The sequence below is a fragment of the Triturus cristatus genome, chromosome 3_1 (genome assembly GCF_964204655.1).
Source record: "Triturus cristatus chromosome 3_1, aTriCri1.1, whole genome shotgun sequence".
NCBI classification, from domain to species: Eukaryota; Metazoa; Chordata; class Amphibia; order Caudata; family Salamandridae; genus Triturus; species Triturus cristatus.
The window spans coordinates 310,138,499-310,162,638 of NC_140583.1; the positions used below are offsets into that span (position 1 = coordinate 310,138,499).

The 24,140-nt window shown below is 43.7% G+C and overlaps 1 protein-coding gene and 1 pseudogene across 2 annotated transcripts in view; both read right to left on the bottom strand.

The window, feature by feature from the left end:
- Nucleotides 1-20,474, bottom strand: part of LOC146860164 (uncharacterized) — a 125,444-nt gene extending 104,970 nt beyond the window's left edge. The window contains exon 1 of the mRNA XM_085643999.1: nucleotides 20,268-20,474. Within this exon, the coding sequence (XP_085500125.1) occupies nucleotides 20,268-20,360 (93 nt within the window). The 5' untranslated portion in view covers nucleotides 20,361-20,474. The remainder of the gene's footprint in view (nucleotides 1-20,267) is intronic.
- Nucleotides 5,632-6,579, bottom strand: LOC146860166 (elongation factor 1-delta pseudogene; annotated as a pseudogene). Its single transcript, XR_014978799.1, has one exon. The product of XR_014978799.1 is annotated as an elongation factor 1-delta pseudogene (transcript).
- Nucleotides 20,475-24,140: the final 3,666 nt, after the last annotated feature.

The window sequence follows — 24,140 nt, forward strand, 5'->3', positions numbered from 1 at the left end:
ACAACTCATTATACTATATCAGAGTCAGCATTCGGACCCTGGTCCCTTACCTGACATATTGACTGAATTGCTTATGAATAAATGGAGAGGTCCAGGTACTAAATTAATTAAAGAAATTCTAGTATCAAGAAAGCAGTATATTCTTTTTGTATGCTCAGAACATGTCTCATTGCCTGTCAAGGAAAGAACTACGTATCACCTGGATAGACAGAATCCCTTACGAGAAGTACATCCAATAAAAGGCGAGGACAATCAGTTTAAACGCGTATTCGTATATACGCCCATATCGAAAATAGAATTGTTAGAAATGAAGAAAGTGGTACCCAGTCATGACAAAGACCCAGCGGGTTTTCACCGAGAAATTAAAGACATGTTACTCATGGGAGAGTATACCTACCCCGACATCATGACAATATTAAAGGTGTTGATGCCTGCTGGCATTTATGAGAAACTCAAGGAAAAAGAGTGGGAGGTAGGTGACCAAAAGATAGAATGGTCAGCATTAGAAGCAGAAGAAAGGGCCCGAGGTCCAGGTTCGGGGCTTGGGGACAAAACTAAAGCACTACCAGGTCTACTAGTACAGGTACTGCCACGTTTATTAACTACGAAAAAGGAAGATTGGGGTACAATTTCAGCCTGTAAACAGAAGCAAGATGAAGACACTAGCGATTACTATGCCCGATTCGAGAAATGTTTTGGTATAAATAGTGACATAAAAGCAAGTAGCGAATCATACCCGCATCTGTTTGTAACAAAATTAGTGGAAAATGCCCTGCCCCCAGTAAAGAATAGAGTATTAAAATTCGAGAGTACCTGGCAAGGTAACACTCCAACACAAATGTTACAAATGTTACAGTACCACCACAATAGAATTAGAGAGGAACAAGAACATGAACACAGACGCATGAAAGACACGAAAATGAAAATGCTAGTTTCCCAGACAGTTCCAGCTGAAGGACATAAAAAGGGTATGACACATTCCGATTCAGCAGGACCTGTAAAAGGGACATGCAATTATTGTAAAAAGCCAGGTCATTACGTACACGATTGTCCAGTGCTAAAACATAATATCGCCATAGGTAAAACACAAGAAAGATCACGGCCACTAAGACAAGATCAGAATGAACAAGGAGCTCCGCAGCATGCCCAGGCCATGCCAGCCGCACAACAGCCAATACAGTTTGTGCCAGCTGCACCACCGTTGCCTGTTGCTGCCACACAGACAACAACACGACAAATGTATCAGACCGCACAGTATGAATATCCCGAGTATCAGCGTTACGCATGAACTAGCCTAGAGAGGGAAGTTGACTTACCCCTTATCGAGATTCCTGTAGATCAAGAAGGACCTTATGTACATAGTAAATTATTAGGTCAAGATAGAAAATTTTTACTCGATACAGGGGCAAGTCGAACAACTATAAAACGTAGTGAAGTTCCAGGGGCACCCCTCTCAGGCTCACAGAATATTTCCCTTGGTTTTTCAGGAAAACCTATTGTTAATGAAGTGTCACAGCCTCTTCCACTTACGATAGGACCTCTGACCCGAACTACAGATCTATTGCTTACTAAATCATGTCCAGAAAACTTGTTAGGAATAAAAACGTTGAAAGCCCTAGGAGCCATAATATGTTGTTCTCCGGAAGGAGTAAGGTTGTTTTTACGTGATTTTAAAGGTCACTATGTATCTAGAGACATGGATCCCCGACTGCAGACTTTACCTACACATCTATGGGCACAAGGCCCTACTGATGTTGGTTGCATGAATATTACACCATATCGAGTCACGCTAAAGGCAGGAGTGGTGCTACCACGAATGCGACAATACAAGCTACCACCAGATGCTGTAGCGGCTTTACTACAAATCATTGACGAGCTCATTGCCCAAGGAGTAGTTGTAGAAACAGACTCCAATGTATGTAATTCACCGATAATTCCGATTCTTAAACGAACAGATCCTACAGCGCCGCCAGTATATCGATTGGTTATTGATCTGCGCGAGTTAAACAAATGCATTGTGCCACAATTTCCTGTGGTCCCAGATATCTCGTCATTTTTGACAGCTATTGATTCCGAAGCAACATTCTTTACTGTAATTGATCTCAAAAATGCCTTTTTCAGCGTCCCAATAGATCCGGAAAGTCAATATTTGTTCGGATTTAGTTTAAATGGGCGTAGCTTTAAATTCACCCGCGCACCTCAAGGATTTACAGAAAGCCCCAGCATCTATAGCCAAGCACTGAAACGAGAACTTGACAGTATCCACATGCCAGTTAACACCGCCTTGCTTCAATACGTCGATGATCTGCTGATCACCGCCCGAAGCGAACCCGAATGTGAAAAAGCATCACTGACAGTTTTACAATTTCTAGCCGAAAAAGGGCACAAGGTGTCCCCTTCTAAGCTGCAATTCTGTGTCCAGCGAGTTGTTTATCTTGGACACTCGCTGGACAAGGAGGGAAGGCAGCTTACACCCGACCGCATTCAGTTGATAGCTAACATGTCAATACCCAAGACACAAAAGGAGGTGCGGGCTTTCATAGGCCTCACTTCATATTGTAGGCAGTGGATCCCTCAGTATGCATTTCTAGCAAAACCCCTCATTCAGTTAACCACACAGGAGGCAGCCACATCGACTGTTCTCCCTTGGACTCAGGAACACACACAAGCTTTTGAAAGCTTAAAGAAAGCTTTATGTCAAGCACCCGTTTTAGCAACGCCATGTTACAGAAAACAGTTTACACTTTTTGTTACAGAGCGCGAAGGTACTGCCTTGTCAGTACTCACACAGGAACAAGCAGGAGCACACAAACCATGTGCTTATTTTTCTAGTACATTAGATCCCGTAGCTCAGGCTTTGCCTGCATGCCTAAAATCAGTAGCAGCAACAGCTTTAGCAATCAGACAAAGCGATGCCATAGTTTTAGGACATCCATTGACAGTTCAAGTACCACACGCAGTAGAGGTTCTTGTAAATAGAACGCAAACACAACACTTGACTATAGCGCGACTTACAGGATACGAGCTTACATTGTTTCAGCCACATATAGAAATCAGACGCTGTAACACATTGAATCCTGCCACACTTTTACCAGTAGTCGGAACAGACCCACTAGCCCACGACTGTATTGAAGTTATTACTATAACGACAAAACCCAGACAAGACTTGACAGATGTCCCATTGTCAGATCCAGACCTGACCTTGTATGTAGATGGTTCATGCAGGAGAACAAGTACAGGAGAGTTAGTAGCCGCCTACGCAGTCACAACAGATACTGAAGTCATTGCAACTAATCGTATAAATACTTTGTCAGCTCAAGCCGCAGAACTTATCGCTCTGACACAAGCCTGTATTCAAGCCACGAATAAAAAAGTCAACATATACACTGACTCACGTTATGCATTCGGAGTTGTACATGACTTCGGCGTGCTGTGGCGAGAGAGAGGTTATTTAACTTCCCACGGTGCCCACATTCAGCACGGACCCCTCATTCATGCATTATTAGATGCAATACATCTACCCACTGAAATATCAATTATGAAATGTAAGGCCCATACGAAGGTTACTGATATCATTTCCCAGGGCAATGATCTAGCCGACAGAACAGCTAAACTGACTGCTCAAACTCAAACCCCCGACATGACAAAGACAATAGTCCCGACACCGACACATTGTATGACAGTTAAAGATCCTACTCTTGACGTAATTGACATACAGACACATGCTACACCAGACGAAATAAAGAAATGGACTGAATTAGGAGGGATCCAAACGGACCAAGGATGGATGATGAAGGAAAAGTCTGTATGGTTCCTTCCTGATTCAATGGTCCAAGTTATAATTAACACTATACATAGTCCAGCACATCTAGGAGAAAAAGCTATGCTAGACAGCATTCAACACATTTGGTTCAATAAACATTTACGAGCAGCAGCAAAACAAAAGGTCCGTACCTGTATGATCTGTTGTCAGTTCAACCCAGGAAAAAGCGTTCCCGTAGAACAGGGTGGATTTCATACTCCTAATCATCCTTTTGAAGTACTCCAGATGGACTATATCCAGATGGAACGATGTCAAGGATTCAAATATGTTCTCGTAGTTGTCTGCGCTCTGTCCCGTTGGACGGAGGCATACCCGGTTTCAGATTACACTGCCCCGACTACTGCCAAACAGTTGGTTCGAGAATTCTTCCCACGATACGGTTTACCACGTGCTGTTTACTCAGATAACGGCCAGCCGTTCTCATCCGAATTAATGAAACACGTTTCACTTCTGTTAGGATATCAGTGGAAATTCCACTGTGTCCGACATCCCGAGGCAGCAGGTCTCGTAGAAAGACATAACCAGATACTGAAAATTAGAATGTCCAAAATATGCAGAGAGAAAGGTGTCGACTGGGTAGTAGCGTTACCAGTTGCACTCTTTTACATGAGAATGGTAGCACACTCTCGAACAGGGCTATCCCCGTATGAGGTGATCTTCGGTAGACCACCGAATATGTGGGGGACGCCTATACCACGCAAAATAACTGATATTGACTGTAATATGCTGACAGATTACTTGGCTTCCTTGATGTCTGCACTACAATCTTCTCGTTCACAGGTAGCTGCAGCCTTTCCCGACAACACTGAGGTGAAACCCCATGACGTTGTTCCGGGTAATCTTGTATTTGTGAGGAATTTCGACCGAAAGACTCAGCTGGAGCCCAGGTGGAAAGCACCCAAGTTGGTCCTGTTGACCACAAGAACAGCCGTGAAGATCGAGGGCCGCAAGGGCTGGATTCATTCAAACCACATCAAGAAATTTCATGGACTATCTTCGGATATAGACATTGTGCCCTGCACCCCCTCACAGACTGATACAAAACTCCCTTTTGTTGAACCGAACAAATCTGAAAATTACAAACTAAAGCTTAGGCCCACCAAGTCGAGCAATTTGATTGTTTAAGTCCTCTCCAAGGTGAAGCGGTTGAATTGTCTCTGACATGTATCCCTTGGACCTGAGTAGAGAAAATACCCGAAAAATGTTGAAACGACAGGCGTATTGTAAATCACTGCGTAGCCACTGCATAGTGACATTATTAATTTTGTTTTTATTAAGTCTTTTAATAATCATTACAAGTATGTTGTTGCACATATATTACCCTATTTCTAGACATGTTTATAATGTTGCTGCTGAACATTCTTTTAGTGACTTACCTCCGCATGAATTGTCTTATAGACTTGCGCTGCGCAATAACACTTTCATTAGTATGTTACATCATTCCCATCAGACTAGTAATGCCACCAATTGTTGGGTGTGTGGCCGACTCCCTCCCTATCAGAATTATGAAGGAGTCCTGCCTTTCTTTCCACATCCATTTACACATAATGGCTCCTGTGGAGCATGGTTTAGCTTAATTAATTCCATAGACTCAGACACAGCAGTTTACCGAGATCATTGGGTATGGGGAAATCTGAACCTAGCTTTACTCAAGGTCTGTTACCCTGACAAGGAGGGTCGCCCCAAAAGAACAGGAACTGATCTAGAAAATGAAGTATATGGATTAGGTAATTTTACACCTAATCTCATGATTCTAAATGTCGTATCTGAAATTGAACTAGTCTTTTTTTTTTTTTTTTTTTTTTAGATTTTTATTCTGCATGGTTGTCCTTTATTATTTATAGTAAAGCCTACGTCAAGTCTCAGATCTTGTTGAAAGCAGCAATGTCGACACTCTGCACGTAATCTTCAAACTTGGTGATTTCCTCCTCCAGGATGTCTGTTCCAACCTTGTCGTCTTCCACGACACACTGGATCTGGAGCTTCTTGATGCCGTAACCCACTGGAACCAGTTTGGAGGAGCCCCAGAGCAGGCCGTCCATCTGCACTGTCCGCACGCACTCCTCCAGTTTCGCCATGTCCGTCTCATCATCCCACGGTTTGACGTCGAGGAGGATGGAGGACTTTGCAATAATGCCTGGTTTCTTGGACTTTTTCTCCGCGTACTGGCGCAGCCGCTCTTCTCGGATTCGCTCAGCCTCTTCATCTTCTTCATCATCACTGCCAAAGAGGTCAATGTCGTTATCATCGTCTTCCTCAGGAGTAGCAGAGACTTCAACTTTCTTTACTGGAGCAGAAGGCAGGGCATTAGTAGTGGGTGCCACAGACGGAAGGGCTGCGGCGGGCTGGCGAGAGACCGGGGATTTCTCAAGTGCTGTGAGACGAACCTCAAGCTTCGAGATTGCCAACTGCAGATCTTCAACAACTTTGTGGAGTGACTGGTTCTCTAGCTCCAAATGGGCAACTCTGGTGATAAGGTCACTGGGCTCTCCACCTGGTCCCGCAGGAGGAGCCGCGCTCTCTTTGTGTGGTGATTTTGTGGCCTTTTTGCAGGGAGATACAGTAGCCTTCTTGCACGGAGACAGATTTGCATTAGCAGGTCTACTCAGCTGCTCGTAATACTGCCTCTCTGCATCATCATACCTTGGCTTATCAAACCAGACCTTGTCATACAATAAAGATTCTGCATCCATTTTTGCAATCGGCGGTGCAGGGGAGCGCGGCTTCTCCACAGCGGTTAGTACGGCTGGCACTGCAAAAGGCGAAATTGAACTAGTCTTACCCACCATGTCAGTATTTCCAGCAAAGGGTGAATTGTGTGTAAGAAAGGTTGGTTCCATACATATGGGCCATAGTAAATGCACTACTATAGTAGAATTCAGTGATCAAGGAAAATCTTCATTTAGAGCTTCTCGCCACTCCTACTTTATATGTGGTCAGACTGCATATATGCGTCTACCCCTAGATTGGGATGGTACCTGCTACATTGCATTCCTTTTGCCACCTGTTTTCCTAGCTCCTCCTGATTATTACAGAAATATTCATTTAGTACACAACAGAGAACGGAGAGATCTCCCCATTGTCGATTACACTGAGACGGCATGGGACAAGTATGTAGATTTTAATAAAGGCATCTTTCCCTATATAGGTACTGTTACTAACAGTAAGCTGATACGTAGATTAACTAGAACCCTTGAAGCAGTAGTGAATGAGACTATTTCCGCCTTAGGCAATTTAACGGAAGAGCAGTCTGCTATGCGGATTGTTGTGCTTCAAAATCGTCTTGTCCTTGACGTCATCCTGGCTGATAGGGGCGGAGCTTGTAGGGTCATCGGATCAAGCTGCTGCGTATTCATACCAGAAAATTCGCCATCTGTATATAAAGCCATCACTCGCCTTCATAAGATTGTAAGCCAGATACACCAGAACCCAGGCACTTGGACTTGGTCCAGTTGGTTTTGGAATGCGGTATCAGCCTGGGGATGGAGAGTTTTATCCTTCCTAGGTATTGGCCTTCTCATACTATTCAGTTGCTGTCTATGTCTACAATGTGGACCAGCGATTTGTGGTCTGTGTGCCACATCGTGCATTCCACATCAAGATTTTCATTCAAGATCCCGGAAGAAGAAAGAAGAACAAATGATGCTATATGAACAGATCAATGGATTAATGAAGATTGATATCTCTTGAAGGGCAAGTAGGGGACAAGGAGGGAATGTGGAAATATGGATTTTTCTGGTCAGTTATGTCCCCTATCTTGGACCCCAACGGTCCCATGTGCATGTCACAAGTACATGTATGTTTCCCTCCAGTTCCAGTTATGAAGACGCAAACACATGTGCGTCCACCGTCAACATGTCCTTTGACAGATCCGCCATGAATAGGCCGGATATTCCATTCCTAAATATGAAAGGCCACCGGCTTTATATGGTTCACTTATGCCACTTTACAGTCCAGGCAAGTAGGCCCTGATTCTGTCATCAAAACTCCTCTTGCCTTCTGCCTCTGAAAGCTCCAGTCCGAGCCTGCATCTGTGACCATGAACTTTGTCTCATTCTCTGCGCGGCTCACGAAGCCTGACATCAGCCTACTCTCTGCCAAGAACTGTATTTCACCTTCGAATTATCTGCTTCCCCCTCAGCCGATGCATTCCTGCCTAGTAGTTTAAGTAAACATTCTTCCAGTTACCAAGCAAAAAGGCCCAACTTCTCTGTCCTCATGCAAGTAATTCATAGCCCTGTCACCATGGAATATTCCTACCCCCTCGCATTCAGTGTAGACACTTAGACGCTTGTCCACGCACGCACAGTCAGTATAGAATAGATTCTGTCCGAGAGTCCTTCTTTTGTGGATAACATAGTTCTTTAAACATAGGATGTTAGATATGATTTGGGATTAGGTTGACTTGACCCCCCAGACTTCTCGTCTCCACATATAGAGCTAAATGTCAAGTCCCCGTCACCCCCTAGTTACACGTCAATTACACGTCATACTGCTGCGCGCGCATCTATGCCAAGTATTATCTTATAGATCCACCTATGTATTACATCATAACCAATCATGTTTCTTTTTACTCATTATTACACCCATTTTCGGTTACGCAGACCAAACGTCAATGTCCTTATCAATTGTTACGCCTACTGTATTCACTTCATTATAATGTATGTACTATAAAAGTTACTTCTTGTCAATAAAGTATGTACTTCACTTCCTGAACCCCCGTGGTGATGGAACTTGAAGCATCCGATTATAATCGATTATTGGAATAAAGCCCATTCCGAAACTCTAATATCACGGATTCTGCCTCTCATTTTACCGAGCTATTTTATAATGTTTCTGTATCAAATTCAGTCCCGGTAAAGGAATTTTTATTTACCACAGCATCCTGGCTAGAGTTATGGGGACTTGCTGCCTCCATGCCAGAGGAGCTTGTTGCAAGACCGTAGGTTTCCCGATCTGTGTGTGGAGGAGCACATCCGGCCCTTAGGTGCGACTTGATGGGTGTGCTTTGACTGTAGCTCATAGTTTGTGTGCCCAGCGCCAAGCTGGGAACTCTTTCCTCGGGTGCAGCCAATGACGATGTCTGTGTGGCAGCCTCTGAATCCCTTACTATTGGGCACCTGTCTGAACCGTCAGCTGGTCTTAGTGCTGAAGTAGGTTTCACATTGGCTTTGTGCTCATCTAGGGGGCGTAGCGTGTCACCTCCCTGACTGCGTTTAACCTGATCCTCTGGGTCCTCTGGGTGAACGGGTGGGAGTTCCTGCTTAGAGATTGAGTCGTGTGACTTTCCTCTTGCATTTGAGGTCTCCAGAGGAGTGCAGTGGTTCGTGTACTTTGAAATACTGCACTGGTGAGGGTCTGTCGTTAAATTTCCTGGAAACAAGACTGCTGGGCCAGGTGAAGCAGGCCAGGTTTCACTGCCCAGAGCAGTGTTCAGAGGCGCCGCCCCTTCCTGCCTCGAGTTTGGCACCCTGAACTGTCACCAGGAAGTATGATGTGTGCGGCACTGTGCGCCACTGCCCGTCGCTGGCACAGCGATGAAGCCACATCCACGCAAACACTTGTACATGTAATTTTCGCCTTGGTCTGCAGTTTCTACTGGCCAGTGCGAGGCACATTGTGTTGCGAAACGTCCTCAACTTCCCTATCCACCATACGGGCAAACACTACTGGTCAGCTGCTCCCCTCCACCTCTGGCCGTACACCCAGGATCGGTCTTGTTCGATAGTACCCTGGCTTGGGCGGAAGTGTATTTAGCTTCCTCGTTATTGCTGGCAAAAACAATTCGGAAGCAGGGGCCCACTTTTTATGTCCATAAGGAAGTCTCCCTAGCAGAACAGGGTTGGGCAACTCGACAGACACCATAGCACCTCCCACAACTCTCCTGAATCACCCACTGAATATCTCCATCACCCTGGTGGAGTATTGGGGCTAGTGGGAGGTGAGTGTTGGGGGGGTAGCTGCATGGGGTAGCTGAGCGGGCTAGAAAGGTGGCGTATGGTGTTAACATCGCTTGTGGCGTTAATAAGCGATTAAAACCACTTTACACAGAAGCATTGGAGCTAGGTGAGAAAGGCACTGCTTGTGGCATGGTATTACTGCAAACTGCTTCATGTGCCCCTCTGTAGCCTGGTGTTTGAAATGGGGTTTCTGGTTGGCTAAGCCATGTAGAACCCACCATTCTAGTTAGAGTAAGATAACCCCTGATCATCCCCTTGGTAGCTTGGCTGAGCAATCAGGATTATCCCATAGGCAATGTGTAAAGAGTCTCTTTCTCTTTTTTTCTCTTTCGCTCTTCCACTCTCTTTCTCTCTTTCACTCTCTCACTCTCTCTCTTTCTCTCTCTCTTTCACTCTCACTCTCTTTCACTCTCTCTTTCACTCTCATGAGTTCCCTTCTTGTTAATTTAAATAATAGGTCGAGGCAGCAGGGTGAGCAAGACTTGTTACTATATCATGCACTTTGCCAAAAGCTGGTTGCTTCTGTGGTGTGCTGCTTTTGACAAGTTAATGTTGATTATCCACACAATTCCACACCACACATTCAACTCCACACATTTCCAATCCACACCACAATATTTGACACAAAACCACATAATGCAACGCAACAACACAATTACACAACATACCACATACATCCAATCCACACAAACAAATGTTTGCACTAAACCACACAATTCAGCTCAACAACACAATTACACAACACACCACATAAATCCAATCCACACCACAAAGTTCCACATCATGCCACAAAATTCAACCATGCACCACATAATTAAACTACACCACATACCACTCCACAGCACAAAATGCCAATCCACATAATTAAACTATATAATACACAATCCCAATCCACGTATTTCCAGTACACTCAATACCACACAATTACTATAAACATATTTCCACTGTATACTATGCCACATAATTCCACTACACAAATCCACTTCACATCACAAAATTCTACACCACACAATTGCCCAACTAATAATTCCTATCCAACCCACATAATTCCATTACATACCACATACATAACACATAGGTAAAAAAATTGTCATTTACAGCGCCAATAGCTCTAACTCAAGCAAATGCAAAACCTATTGCATTTCTAATGCTTGTTTAATAGGGTGGTTCAGTTGTACATAATGCCTTCCTGGTTATATATAAGATAACAAAAATGCTTATAACACTTTTCTATTATAACTTTCCAACATGCTGCACAGCAGGCACACTGCTCTCCACCATGGCTTAAAGGCATTGACAAAGCCAATAGCTCCTGCTAAACACTTACAAGGTCCCAAAGGCGAGACCTATTGGCTATGCAAATGCTTGTTATTTTGGTGATGGTTTGTCCCAGGTTTCCTTTATGCCCAATCAAAATTATCTTATCTCTCAACCCAGTGGGGGATGAGTTTATCACCTCTCATTAACTTCCTGTAACGCCCTGAACGTCTCAGGAGCGTTTAACAGACACGACAATGAGGACGCAACCACTTGTGAAGGGTTAGTTCTTTTAATGAAGGCAAATAAAATACAAAGAACAAACAAAAGTTATAGTCACTGGAATCCTCCAGGCGAAGTACGTTACCAGCCCACAGCACGGATGGTCCTAACCGTCCTCTGCATATACGCCGATCCCGGCGTATGCCAACAGAGGGCAGAAATGAAATGGCCGACAATGCCAATCGGTAGGCTGTGAGGGGCACGAAGAGTGTTGGGGAGAATCGAGGAGTCAGGGAAACACCCAGCCGGGGTCTCTACCTGAAGGGAGCAGCCGCTCAACCTCTTCCTCAGACTGCACCGGGACGCGGAGTCACCTCCTGGTGATGCGTCACCGATACCCCAATCACAAGCAAGAAGACTGAACCGAGAGCAGCCGCTCGATCGATCCTGTGGACTTCCGAGTCTGTAACGCGGCAAACACCTCCTGGTGTGCGTTACAGCTGGCAGTCCCTGTGTCTCTGGTCGGGCTGGGAGTTACGACTCCAACCAGCAAAAGCGCCACTGCGCTTGGACTCAGCCGAGTCAAAAAGCGAAGCTCAATGGTTGACCGGTAGAGCTTCCGGGTCCTTCACAGGTGACGATGGGGCAAGACACGGCCCAGGGAGTAACGACTCGACCTACCTCCGTTCTTGCCTTACTGGAGCACCACTCCGGAACACTGCTCTTCACGAAGCAGGTACGTCGGTGTAAACACAATATCCGACAGCCTTGTACCTCCCGGTTCCTCCCTTTATAGGGCGTGTTTTCCTTGAGTTATGTAACAGCTCTCCTGTTTACATAAGGGCGTGTTTCCCTTGAGTTATGTAACAGCTCTCCTGTTTACATAAGGGCGTGTTTCCCTTGAGTTATGTAACAGCTCTCCTGTTTACATAAGGGCGTGTTTCCCTTGTATGACAGGAATTCTTGACACTTCCTGTTCCTCTCAGCGGACAACTCATCTGCCACCTTGACATAACCCTGAATCTTTACTGGAAAAACTTTCTCCCTGGCCAACAACATAATATTTCCTCAGACTCCCCAAATCTTCACCTTCCATCATTTTGACATTCCATTCATCCTCCAAAAACGCATTTCCTTGGCAAACATCAATTGTGGCTATCAAGCATTCTTCATCGTACGCCTCCTAATCCATAGGATTCTCTTGAGAACTGACGGGAAAGCGTGATAAATAATCAGCTCCAGTGTTTTTACCACCCGGGTTCTATTCAATTTTAATATCATACTGTAAGAGTTGGAGCTCAAACTGGGAGTGTGGTCCCTTATAACGGTACCTCCAAGTATATTTACCAACAGTTTGTGATCAGTTTTAAGGGTAAATCTCCTTCCACATATAAAACATTTAAAAGATAACAAAACCCAACAACAGGTCAAATACTTTTTGATTTTCTTTCAATAACCTGGATGAAAAACCCACAATAACCTCATTTCCAACACTGCTTTTTGAAGCATGCGTGGCACCAAGTCTGTTATTACTTGCATCAACTATAATGAAACACTCTATTGTGGGATTAAAGCTTTCAACTCTACTGCTGATACAAAGTCATTTTTGAGAGCATCAAATACATCTTGGCAGGTGTTACTCCAAACAAACGTCTTTTTTTCTGGAGAAGTTCCCTCAAATGTACATTTTATGAACTTGGCATAGAACTCACAAACTTCAAGAATTGATGCCACCTATTCTTTGCTTTTGGGAGCTCTTGTAATAGCTTCTACCAACCCAGGTCTTGGTTCTACTCCTTTTTCGAAGATGACATGTCCTAAATATTCTATGCTTCTTTTGGCAACATCAGATTTTTCATATTGGTTACTATTCTAAATTTCTACAACCTTTATAACACAATGTAAAAGAGTTTATCATGATTAGCCAGGTCTTCCTCCTCCACCAGGATGTCATCCGGAATGTCACCACCCCTTAAACACTCTGGAGTACATTTTCCAACACTTGTTGGAAAACCGAAGCCAGTCCAAAAGACATCCTCTTGAATTGCAACGTGCCAACCGGTGATATGAACAATGTGATTTGTTTAGAGGACTCATCTTGTTCGATCTGATGGTAAGCAGATACCAAGTTGATCTTGCTGAACACTTTAGCGCCTTCAAACGTGGTGATAATGCCATCTATACGGGAAAGTGGGTGGGAATCTACCCATATTGCCTTCTTCAGGCTTCTCAGCTCTACACAGAGCCTTAACTGCCTATTCTTCTTCCATGCTATCACCACAGGTGATAACCATAAGGATGAATCAATAGGTTCGATTAATCCATCTTCACACATTTTTTTAAGAATCTCTGACAGCTCTCTATGAACACTGAAAGGCACATTCCTTACTTGTATTTGACCAGCATCACTCCCCTTTGAACCATAATTTTGTGTTTGAACACTGTGATACTCCCCAGTTTGTCACTGAACACCGCCTTGTACAACCTTGTCCAACAATTATTCTAATCTTGGTCAGCAGACTCCTGCTCAAGGAAAGCTCCATCTGTGAGCAAAGAAAGCTGAACCTTCCTTCCAGTCCTTCGTGTCATTCCAAACAAACCCAGATGATACCACCAAAGAATGTTTAAGTCCTTCCTGGCAACATATATATTCCCGAAAATAACTTTGACATTGAATTTCATGTGGCATTCAAAATAACCTATGAGCTCAATCCTCCTTCCATCGTATGAAACAGGGTTCCTGTCAGAAGGGAGCAATTTTCTTTCATCCCATGTTCGATGAAACAATTAATTGGTGACCAATTTCATTCTTGCCAACAAATTGATCGTCAGGGTTAACTTTACCATCAACCATGAAATTATCATGCAAGTCAATACAATTGGATTCTCCACCTTGTACTACCAAAACCAAATCCTTCTCTTCACTATGCTCATCCTCTAAACCTTCGCTAGATTCTTCGTCGGGAACCAAATTCACTTTATCCCTAACCAATTGACAAACCTCGGCAAAGTGCACAACTTTACCACAGGTTCTACATTTTACATTTATAGCCAGAGAAGAGCGACCATTTGCCCCATGCCTCAGATAACCACATCTTAAACACACAGTTTTCTGACTAAAAATACCTTCCTTACCTTCTTTTTTCTTTATACCCTTCTTACACTGCCCCTTCTGGTTGGAGTTTGAATTTTCTTCAACAGCCACACCACTCTGCCCCTTCCGTGTCAACTCTTTGCATGATTCGCGAGATAGGTCTATGCTCTTCACAATATTGATTATTTCTGTGAGTGAGGGATTCTTCAAAGTCAATAACTTTTTCTGAAACTTTTTGTCCCAGCAATGTATAACAATCTGTTCTCAAATAAGCGGAGATGTAAAACTCTCTAACTTACACTCTGCCTCAAGCGTACGTGAGAGTGCAACATAACTATCAATTGATTAGTCTTGATGTTATTGCCTTGTAAATAAAACTTGGCTGCACATCAAACTGTTTTTCTAGTGTTTTATTCACAGCCAACTTATATTCATTAACAGCTTCTAGATCCTCAACTAATTAATAAGTTGGCAAATGCACATATGAGGATTGACCCTCAAAACCTAAACTGTGTTCCAACAGGTATCTGTTGCCCCCAGTGGCAGTGAGGTATTTTATAAAGGGTCTGTACAAATTAGCCATTGAATGGGTGGGTCAACAGGTGTCTGCAAACATGGAGGAGGTGCACTGATACTCTGCATATTGTCAATGAATGTAGGAAGGAATGTGAACATGGCTACACCACAACAATATACAACCTGTAAAGTGGACCAAACACTTGTCACCCAAAAAAAACCTGTAAAATATATTAAAAGTGTCAATTTCTTGCTTCACTGTCAATATGTGTGTGTCACAGTTTAAAATACGCTGTGCACTATGCCAATACTGTGCCTGACACAATGCAGTTCTCAATCAGCTGTGATCATCCATGAACCCTTGTGATATGTTGAACGAGTGTGTGTGCTTGACAGTGTAGAAAGTGGTGCTGTGCTCTTTTCTCTACATTCCACATTCTAGGTTCCAGTCATATGGAATGTGAAATGTAGAGAAATTTTCACATCGCCACAACACAAAGGCTTTCACTGTGGTTTTCTTGCCATGAAAAGGAGAGAGAAAGTACACGTAGACTGTAAAGTGAGACCTGGGAAAGTGGCCACTTTATATGCCCTTTGTATGATGCATTATGACTCACTCTGTGCATTCCAAGGCACATTCACAGTTGCAGCTAAATCCTTAATTTATTGGTGGAGCACACAAAAGGTGGTTAAATTCACATGATTTTTGGAGGAAATGTGTTAGAAATAAACTTCAGATCCACAGTATGGCAGCACGCACCTGTACTCTGAAAACACCCTCTTACAAAAACTCTTGTCTACTTTTACCATCCGATACTGTTTGCATGTACCGTTTGCTGTTCAATGCTCTACAGCTTTCCTGTTTGTAGTGCTTGTAAATACGAAGCCTTTGGAATCCTGCAGTGCCCCCTGATGCAATGAGGTCCCGTAATGTGAAGTGCATTTTCCTAACCACCTGACTAGGGCCAGCGCGTGTCCAACTTGTTTAAGTAGCGCCAGGTACATCACACACACTCCAGGCCACTCAAGAAGAGACCTCAGTGTAATGTCTTTGTGACTGGTGTGGAATCTTGACCTCCGTTCTGGACGACAGAACGCTGGGTGTGAGAGTCAAGATTCCAGACAAGTCAGTTGGATGTGGTCCAGGCAATCCCCTCTATATGAGAGAGATTCTGAGGAAATAAATAAGCATTAACTCACCTGATGTCAGTATGATTTATTGAGAATACAGCACTGGCGACGAGCAGTATTGCGGAAGTGACGTCTGTGAGGTAATCTGGAAATCTGGTGCCATACATGAGCCATTGTTGGCGTCGCTGTGGTGGCATGAAGGAGTCGCAGTGGCAGCACAGAGACTTGTTTGTGTTGCGGCGGCTGGCAGTGGGTGAGCCCGGATGCTGGTTTTAAGCTTTTGTTGGCGTTTGACTGGACCGTGTTGTGGTGCATGCGTGTCATCACGAGCTGTTGCATGAGGGTTAGACTAGCGGCACAATCTGTTGAGTGACACATCGACCGGAGCAGCGTCTTAAGGTAATAACACTGCTGGGCAGAAACATGCCCAATCGTCTGTAAAAAAGCAACGCAGCATCACGCCGTGGCAGCCATTTTGCAGCGCTGGGCAAGATCTCTGGCTAATCATTGAGATTATGCTGTATTAATACCATCACGATATATTACTGTGGAAATTTGATTACACCAACAGCATCTGTGAATCAATACCAGTGATTCACACACTTGCAACATCGGAATCAACAAATGTAAGATAGTTTGTTACCATAATCCTGGATATCAGCAGGATTGGTGAATCATCTTCAGTCATTCACACACTGTCAACAAAGAAGTTAACACAAACAGGTCTCCATGGTCAGATGAGCCACTGTGACCTAATCAGGTCTCCGTGCTGACGCAGCGACCCCAACATGGCTCCCGTATGGCACCAGGTTTCCAGATTACCTCACAGGCGTCCCTTGCGCAATCCCGATTGTTGCCAATGCCATATGGGAATTAAGAACTGATCATCATCTGTTAACTGAGTTATTTACCACAAGTGAGTGTCGAAGAGTCACACCAAGAGTGGCGAAATGGCAATATAGGTTTCAGGATTTGCAATTCCATGTAAAATATATTCCAGAAGCTAGCAATGTTCTTGCTGATTGTTTGTCAAGATTACCAGTGCACATTGATGACTCTCAGTTAAACAATTCTGATACAGATAAAGTAATATCCATTTGTGAAATTTCGGAAGGATGATTAGCCAAGAATCATTGGAGAGAAGCTATTGTAAGTGATAATGAAATACAATTAGTTGTGAAGTACATTAAATCTAGGTGACTGAAGAAAAGTATATTGGATGAAAATGTATTAGCGTATTGGCATGTAGAGAAGGAATTATATGATGGTAATGGGATGTTGTTACATGGTGAACAGTTGGTTGTTCCCAGTGGGTTGAGACAGCAAGTTCTAGAAATGGCTTATGTGGGACATCCAGGTATGAGTAGCCTGAAACGTAGGGTAAGGTCGGATGTTTGGTGGGCAAGTGTGGACAAGGAAATTGAAGAAAAGGTAAGATCTTGCATAGAGTGTGCAACGAGTGATAAGTCACAGAAAATTGTCAAGTTTGTGAAGACTCCCATGACTAGACCTAGCAGAGTGTGGGAAAGAGTATCATTGGATATCGCTGGACCCATGTGTTTGGCCAAGTGTCAGGTGTTTTGTTTAGTTCTGATTAGTCAATTGTGTCTCATTGGCCAGAGGTGAAATTTGTTAATCAGGTCACATCTAAAAATGTCATTTCATTCTTAAAAGAGGTGTTTGAAAGAGACGGATTCCTGAGAAGTATAGTGACGGATAACAGGGTCCAGGTAACATCCTTGGAAATTAATGGATTTTTTTGGCAAGTCATGGGGTTGATCACATTCGCACATTTGAATACCATCCACAAAATAATGGCATTGTGGAAAGATGGATAAAAGTAATAAAGGAAGGGGTTGCAGTTAGCTGTAGCTTCTGGAAAGAATTGTTAAGAAACTCTCCGAGAATTGTGGGCAGTTATCGCAATACCCCTGGGGAGGTGGGAGGAAAATCTCTATTTAAAAAGATGTGTGGAAGACCAGCTGGGTGCAATATGAAACAATAATGGATGTTGGATGTAGTTGAGAAAATTAGACAACAAATGTTGTGTCATTAATATATGGAGTGGTGAGACAAAAGCCAGTCCTGCTTGTCAAATTAGAGACGAAGTTATGGCTAAGTCCAGTAATCAGAGGTGTGAGGGACCTATTATGCAAGGTAATTAGGTTTGTGTGAGAAAAGGGAGGTATGTAAGAGAAGGGGAATCCAAGTTCGCGGAGCCCATGAAAGTTGTTAGACTGGTTAACGATGTGGTGGAATTGACTGATGGAAATGTATGGAGCATGAGCAAGATAGCTGTATTGAAGCGATGCTTATGGCATAAGGAAGGAGGTATAAGAGGCTCAGATAATGATACAAGTACACACAATGACACATTCACCAAGGAGAGAATGTCCACTAAGGAGCGAATGAAAATGGAGTCGAGTGTGGGTCAAAGGAATGAAAGATTGATAACACAGTTGAGATGCTCTCCTGGTTGGAATAAGGATTATGTCATGTCCTAAAATATGGTTATTGACATACCTTGGTACACCAATGTATATGAGTGTGGTTACATTACAGGCACTTTAAGTAGAAGTCAATGTATATATGTTACTCAAACTTATAAGCATTTATTGTGTAAGTCAATGTAGATATGTTATTCAAACTCATCCACTGTTTTGTTTACAGAAGGGAATGTGTAATATTCTCGTGACTGGCGTGAGATCTTGGCCACCGTTCTTGATGACAGAACGATGGGTGCGAGAGTAAAGATTCCAAGCGAGTCAGTTGGACATGGTCCAGGCGGTCACTTCTAGATGAGAGCGACTCTTCAGAAATAAAGAAGCATTAACTCACTTGATGTTGGTATGCTTTATTGAGAATATGGCACTCAGCTATCTCACTAAAGCCTAATACCTCCACCTGGATTCATAGATGCCAGGATCTGTCCCTCACCCAAAAAACACCCATCCAGTCTCCCAACGCCATGCTTCTTTACTGATGGTACCGTTTTATATGGATGTTTTACTGCCATAAGTGGGAAATAGGGAATGTTTTTCATGTGTCAGGTCCACCAATGCTCATCGGATCGAGCATGGTTCAGACACATTAGTATAGTTTGAGTCAGTCAATCATTAGCCCTAATGGCCTGTCACTGGGTCCTTCTAGATAATATGAGTATGTGCCTGTGGCTTTTAAGCCCTCCTTAGCACCACCCTGAGGACCCATAGGCTATAAATTCTCTTTGCCAAGCAACTTCTCTAGTAGGGATTTTTTGCCCTGCACTAAAATCAGGATCGGCATTGTATGGAACACTGCAAAATTGTCAGAACAACTGTTTTTCCTCACTCCGAGACACACACACACTAAAGGCAGGGCCACAGGAATTATGTGCTTTTGCAGCCGCAGCGATTTTCGCATAATTATAGATTTGCCACATCAGCTGTCACATAACCTACAGATTTTAACAACAATTTTTTTTTTCTAACTCAAAGGGTTCAAAAGTTACTAAAATGCAGCGACGTTTTGCCACTCAGTAGAAGGCGCTTTGCAAAGCTGGATTGGTCAACTTTCTGTTGCTCATGGCAATATTTGGGTGTTTAATTGGTATCAGTGAGGTGCATCTAATGCCCAGGAAGTGCTACCAGGTTTTAAAATTGACGAAATAATGAAGTAATACTGTTACAAACTGTGCCGCATTGTGCCACATAATTTTCCTTTTCTTGTTACATAATTTGGGCCTCTCCTGCCGCATAATTCCAGCGGCCCTGACTAAACGGAGCGGTGCACTCTTGGGTGCGGGGCATCTAAGTATTAAACCATCGTGCTTCTCGGCTCTACTGGTACAGCGACCACCCAGGTACGGCTAAAGTGACCTAACCCATCCACAGGCAGATAGCCAATCATGTAACCTATACGTGTTTCCCACTGACTATTGACATCCATTGTGTCAAATTACCACTCGGTGTAAGCCCTCTCCTGTCAATCCGAGCCGCTGGGTACCAGGAAAACCAGGCTTCAAGTAAATATTAAGCTTGTGTTCTCGGAAGTAAGAAAAGCCCGCCACATAGACTTCACAGGCCTTATCACCTGTCAGAGTCGAAGCATCACTCACATATCACCTGTACCTTAACTAAAATTGCCTCCGCTCTCCTCAATTCCCAGTACGGGCCGTCCTGCATGCCGTCACTCCAACCCTCCAACTGCTGCTGAGGGCACTCACATCCTGACGGGCAGGTGACCTCCACACCCCGACCCCCGCCGCCCCCGTGGGGATACTCGCCTTCCTCCGATGCTCCCGGAAGTCCTCGCGGTCCCATTTCTCCTTCAGGTACTTGTTGGTGGCTGGCAGAAGAGGCTGGTACGCCCGGTGCATGCTGCCAGGGACAGCTGGTTACACATAGCGGGTCAACAACAGGCTTTATTGCAGGGAGGGGGTGAGGGAAGCCGAAAGAAGCTTGCCTCAGGTTACCTTTCAGCGAGCGCTCACTCGAGGAGGTGCGACCGGCGCCACTGGGTCCTAATGTCTACCTGTTACCTCATCTGGGCGGAATTAAAAGAACACAGGGGCGGAGGGATACCGCTGGGCCACAGTGTCTTTAAGGGAATGCTGTCTTGACCGGAGACCTAACATCCAGCATAGTGAAGAGGAAAGAAACGAAGTCGGGTTTACTTAAGGCAGGCTCACTTCAGAGTGTTGTCCAAGTCGTGGCTCAGAAGGATCATACCCTCTCTGGTCCTGGAGGTGAACCTTGTTCTGGGCGCACAGAAGGGACAGGAATGTCTGAGGTTGCCAATGAGGAAACCGGACCCCAGGGGTGACCAGGTACCTCCAGCAGGAAGGCCGGATCCTTTCAGACTTCCAAATAACCCCTAGGAAAATGAGGTCATTAAGGCGCACTGAGTCCAAATGTATTTTAAGAGCACATTCTGAAAACCTGGCACGTCTGGCCGCCGTGGAGTACGTTTGACACTACAGTGCCCACCTCACTCCTGTTCAGTACAGACACTATCTCCAGTTCTGTACTTGCCACCTTCAAATCATTCCCTTTCAGGTGTTTAATTTCATTAGTTCGATGAAGGCAAATCAAGACTACACCACCCATAATGCATTAGTTGATCACAGGAACGTTCAGGACTGGAAAGTGTGTTCAGAAGAATTGAAGTTAACACTGAAAGTACTGAATCTATAGCATAGCCAAGTTCCAGACAGGAAACAACACAGCGGCTATCTCAGTCCCTGTTGTTGGGGTATGTACTGCACGTGTGTAGCTGGGAGTCAGAGGCGAGTCACACCAGGTCAGCAAATGACAGCAAAGGACTCATGCCAACGTCACAATAATGATTTTAAACAGGAGTCTGAGAAAGGTTGACAGGCAGTGCTTTAAATGAGCATTTACTGAATACCTGTACTTCTATAATGTTAATGGGAGAGTGCCTGCACTTCTCAGTAGCACATAGGTACATGGGGCCAATTGGAGTTGCTGCCTATCTTTGGCAAATAAAAACACCTACACTCAAGTGAAAAGTGCAAAAGTCTATGTTAAATAACACATATATTTGAAAGCAATTTACAGTAGGTTATCATACTTCGATAATATAAGCATCCATGAGAAAGAATAAAGTGCTCATTTAAGTTAGTTTAACTGTCGATTTAACGGAAAAATAATACACTAGCATTGAAAGGCCTGTTTTCCACGTTGATCTGTTGTTTTGCACAAGATGTGTTATCTCTTTTACTGCAGATGCTGTAACTTTCTAGAAGCCTTCTGTTAGTGAATAGGCATTTGTTTTGTATTGTGCAACTGACAGTGAGGTTTTCACCAGGAGGAGAGGAGACAGCAGGAAGGATGATTCATGGGAAGAACTGTCTGAACCACAATAGGTGGATGAAGTATCTTTTCAAGGACTTGTCTCTTCAAGCTATTGTGAAGATGTGAGATACTGGGGAGTTTACTCACTGCCAAGGGTATACTGAAATCCTATTGGAAGCTGCGAACAAAGAATATGATACTAATTGCCAGCTACAAATTATTGAATTTATATTAGTGCAAGTTCCTAGACAAGAGGAGCTCTTCTCTCACTCGGAGATCAATCTCTGAGTTTCTTGAGACCATATCTTTCTTCATGGGAGATTGCTTAACCTATTTCTGTTTTATTAGATGTCTGCTGATTTACAGCTGGGGATACTTTCCAGCTTGATTTTTTCTCTTTATTGATGAGCAGAGGCTTTATGCTTATGCGTTTATTTTCTCATCAGATCTCTTTATTGGGTTTCTGAACTAACACTATATACTAATTCATTCTAATTTAGATTAGGGAAATTCCTTTATGGCACCTGCTTGCTGTATAATCACATTATTATCTGTTATACTTACAAACATTGTATTCTTATATTGACATACTGATTATTTTCATCACCGATACTTAAAAGACTAATGCATATGGAATAAGTAATCAAAGCTCAAGAAGTTGATAAATATAACCCTTTAACTCACAAAGTTTCTCTTTGGCTGTACTAAAAGTCTTTAGTTATTTCATTGCCTATATGGTTAGATGTAGAGGATCACCCCTTTTCACTTCTCCTGGAAAATGTCCATACAACCAATGGCAGGGGTTATTTAATAATTACACCCGAAGATGAAGAAATTGAAAACCCCACTCTGTCAGTGACTACACCTCTTTCGTGTAATTTAAACCATTGATTAAAAGTATGCCACCGATCTGCTGCTCCTTTGAATTAAACCACCTCCAGGCAGGGGTGTAGTTATCATTGGTACAGCAGGTGCAGTGTCACCAGGGCCTTGAGTGGCCCGGTAAACCCTGGAAATTGCTGTATTTTACTACCACAATAGCAGTCAAACTGGTCATTTTCCATGCTTGCACCAAAGCCCCTGGAATCGAGATATGCTACTGCCTCCAGGGTGCTGGTTGCCCTCTCATGCAGATTTCTGACCAGAGTACACACCACCGTTCCGCATTTATCACTGAAACTATAACATCATACCATTGTGTAAGTTGTATCAATTTTGGTGCAGCCACAGAGCACTCTAATTTGTGTAGGAGACGGAAAAGTAATGCTCTAAAGTTTATATATAAACACAGAATGACCTAGCATCTTCCTTACGTTCAATGTTGTATTGTTCCAGGCCTTTGCAGCAGAAGGGTGAAAGCCCCCCTCCCCCTGCCCCTTTCTAAGGCTAGGGTCCTTTGATCTCAAAGTTTACTCTCCATAATATTATGTACATTTTCCCTGCAAGAATGCAGGACCTGGCTTGTGAACTGCTTTGCGCGCTTAACATAGTGCCGCAATTGTAACTTTCTAATTGACCAGATACCAATGCAGCACTGAGAGCAGGCAGGGGCCACGTGGGTCCGATCCTTTTAATTTATTCAGACGTCTAGATGTGCTCTTCTGAGATACATGCAGTCTTTTCTTCATTATCAGAGGCCCAGGGTTTGGTGCAATAATTATCGCACCATAAAAACCAACACAATTTGTTTGGAATTTAGTGGGCGTCGTCATTACCACCCAGCAGTAATTACCTCATACCCCAAAAATGGGAATGAAGGTGAGGATTTTGGTGTTTACCACACTACAATCCACGTCCCATATTTTATGGGATTTTTTTCCCCTGATGAATTTCAGCAGGTTGCATCTGTCGATACTTATCCAAGGATTGCCATTTTAACTGTAAAACTCATATTTCCAAAATGTGCAGTTATAGGGGTTGCACACATGGGATTTTAGCAGGACACTCGAAATCAGGACCACCGTAGCTCTGATTTCGGCAGTCTCAAATATACGGTATCACAAGTGATGAAATCCCATGCTGGTTACTTTGTATACTTAATGGAGCTTTGTTATGTTTTTTATATATCGGAAATCCTCTATTTTTACCGGGTCCAGTGCATCGGGACATTCCTCTAGCTCCACTGCTCTAATTATTTAGGAAAAGAACCAAGTATCCATGCTGCGGTGGTATTTATTTATTTTGCTCGTAATCTTTTTATTGAACATTTCCAGTTAGGAACAACAGAGTGCAACATGACAGCGACCTAGGACCAATTGGCACAAAGTCCGTGTACATCAGGCGGCACCAGCAGAATGCTGCAAGGAAATGGAAGGGACACAGTGAGTGAACAGGTGCGCCCA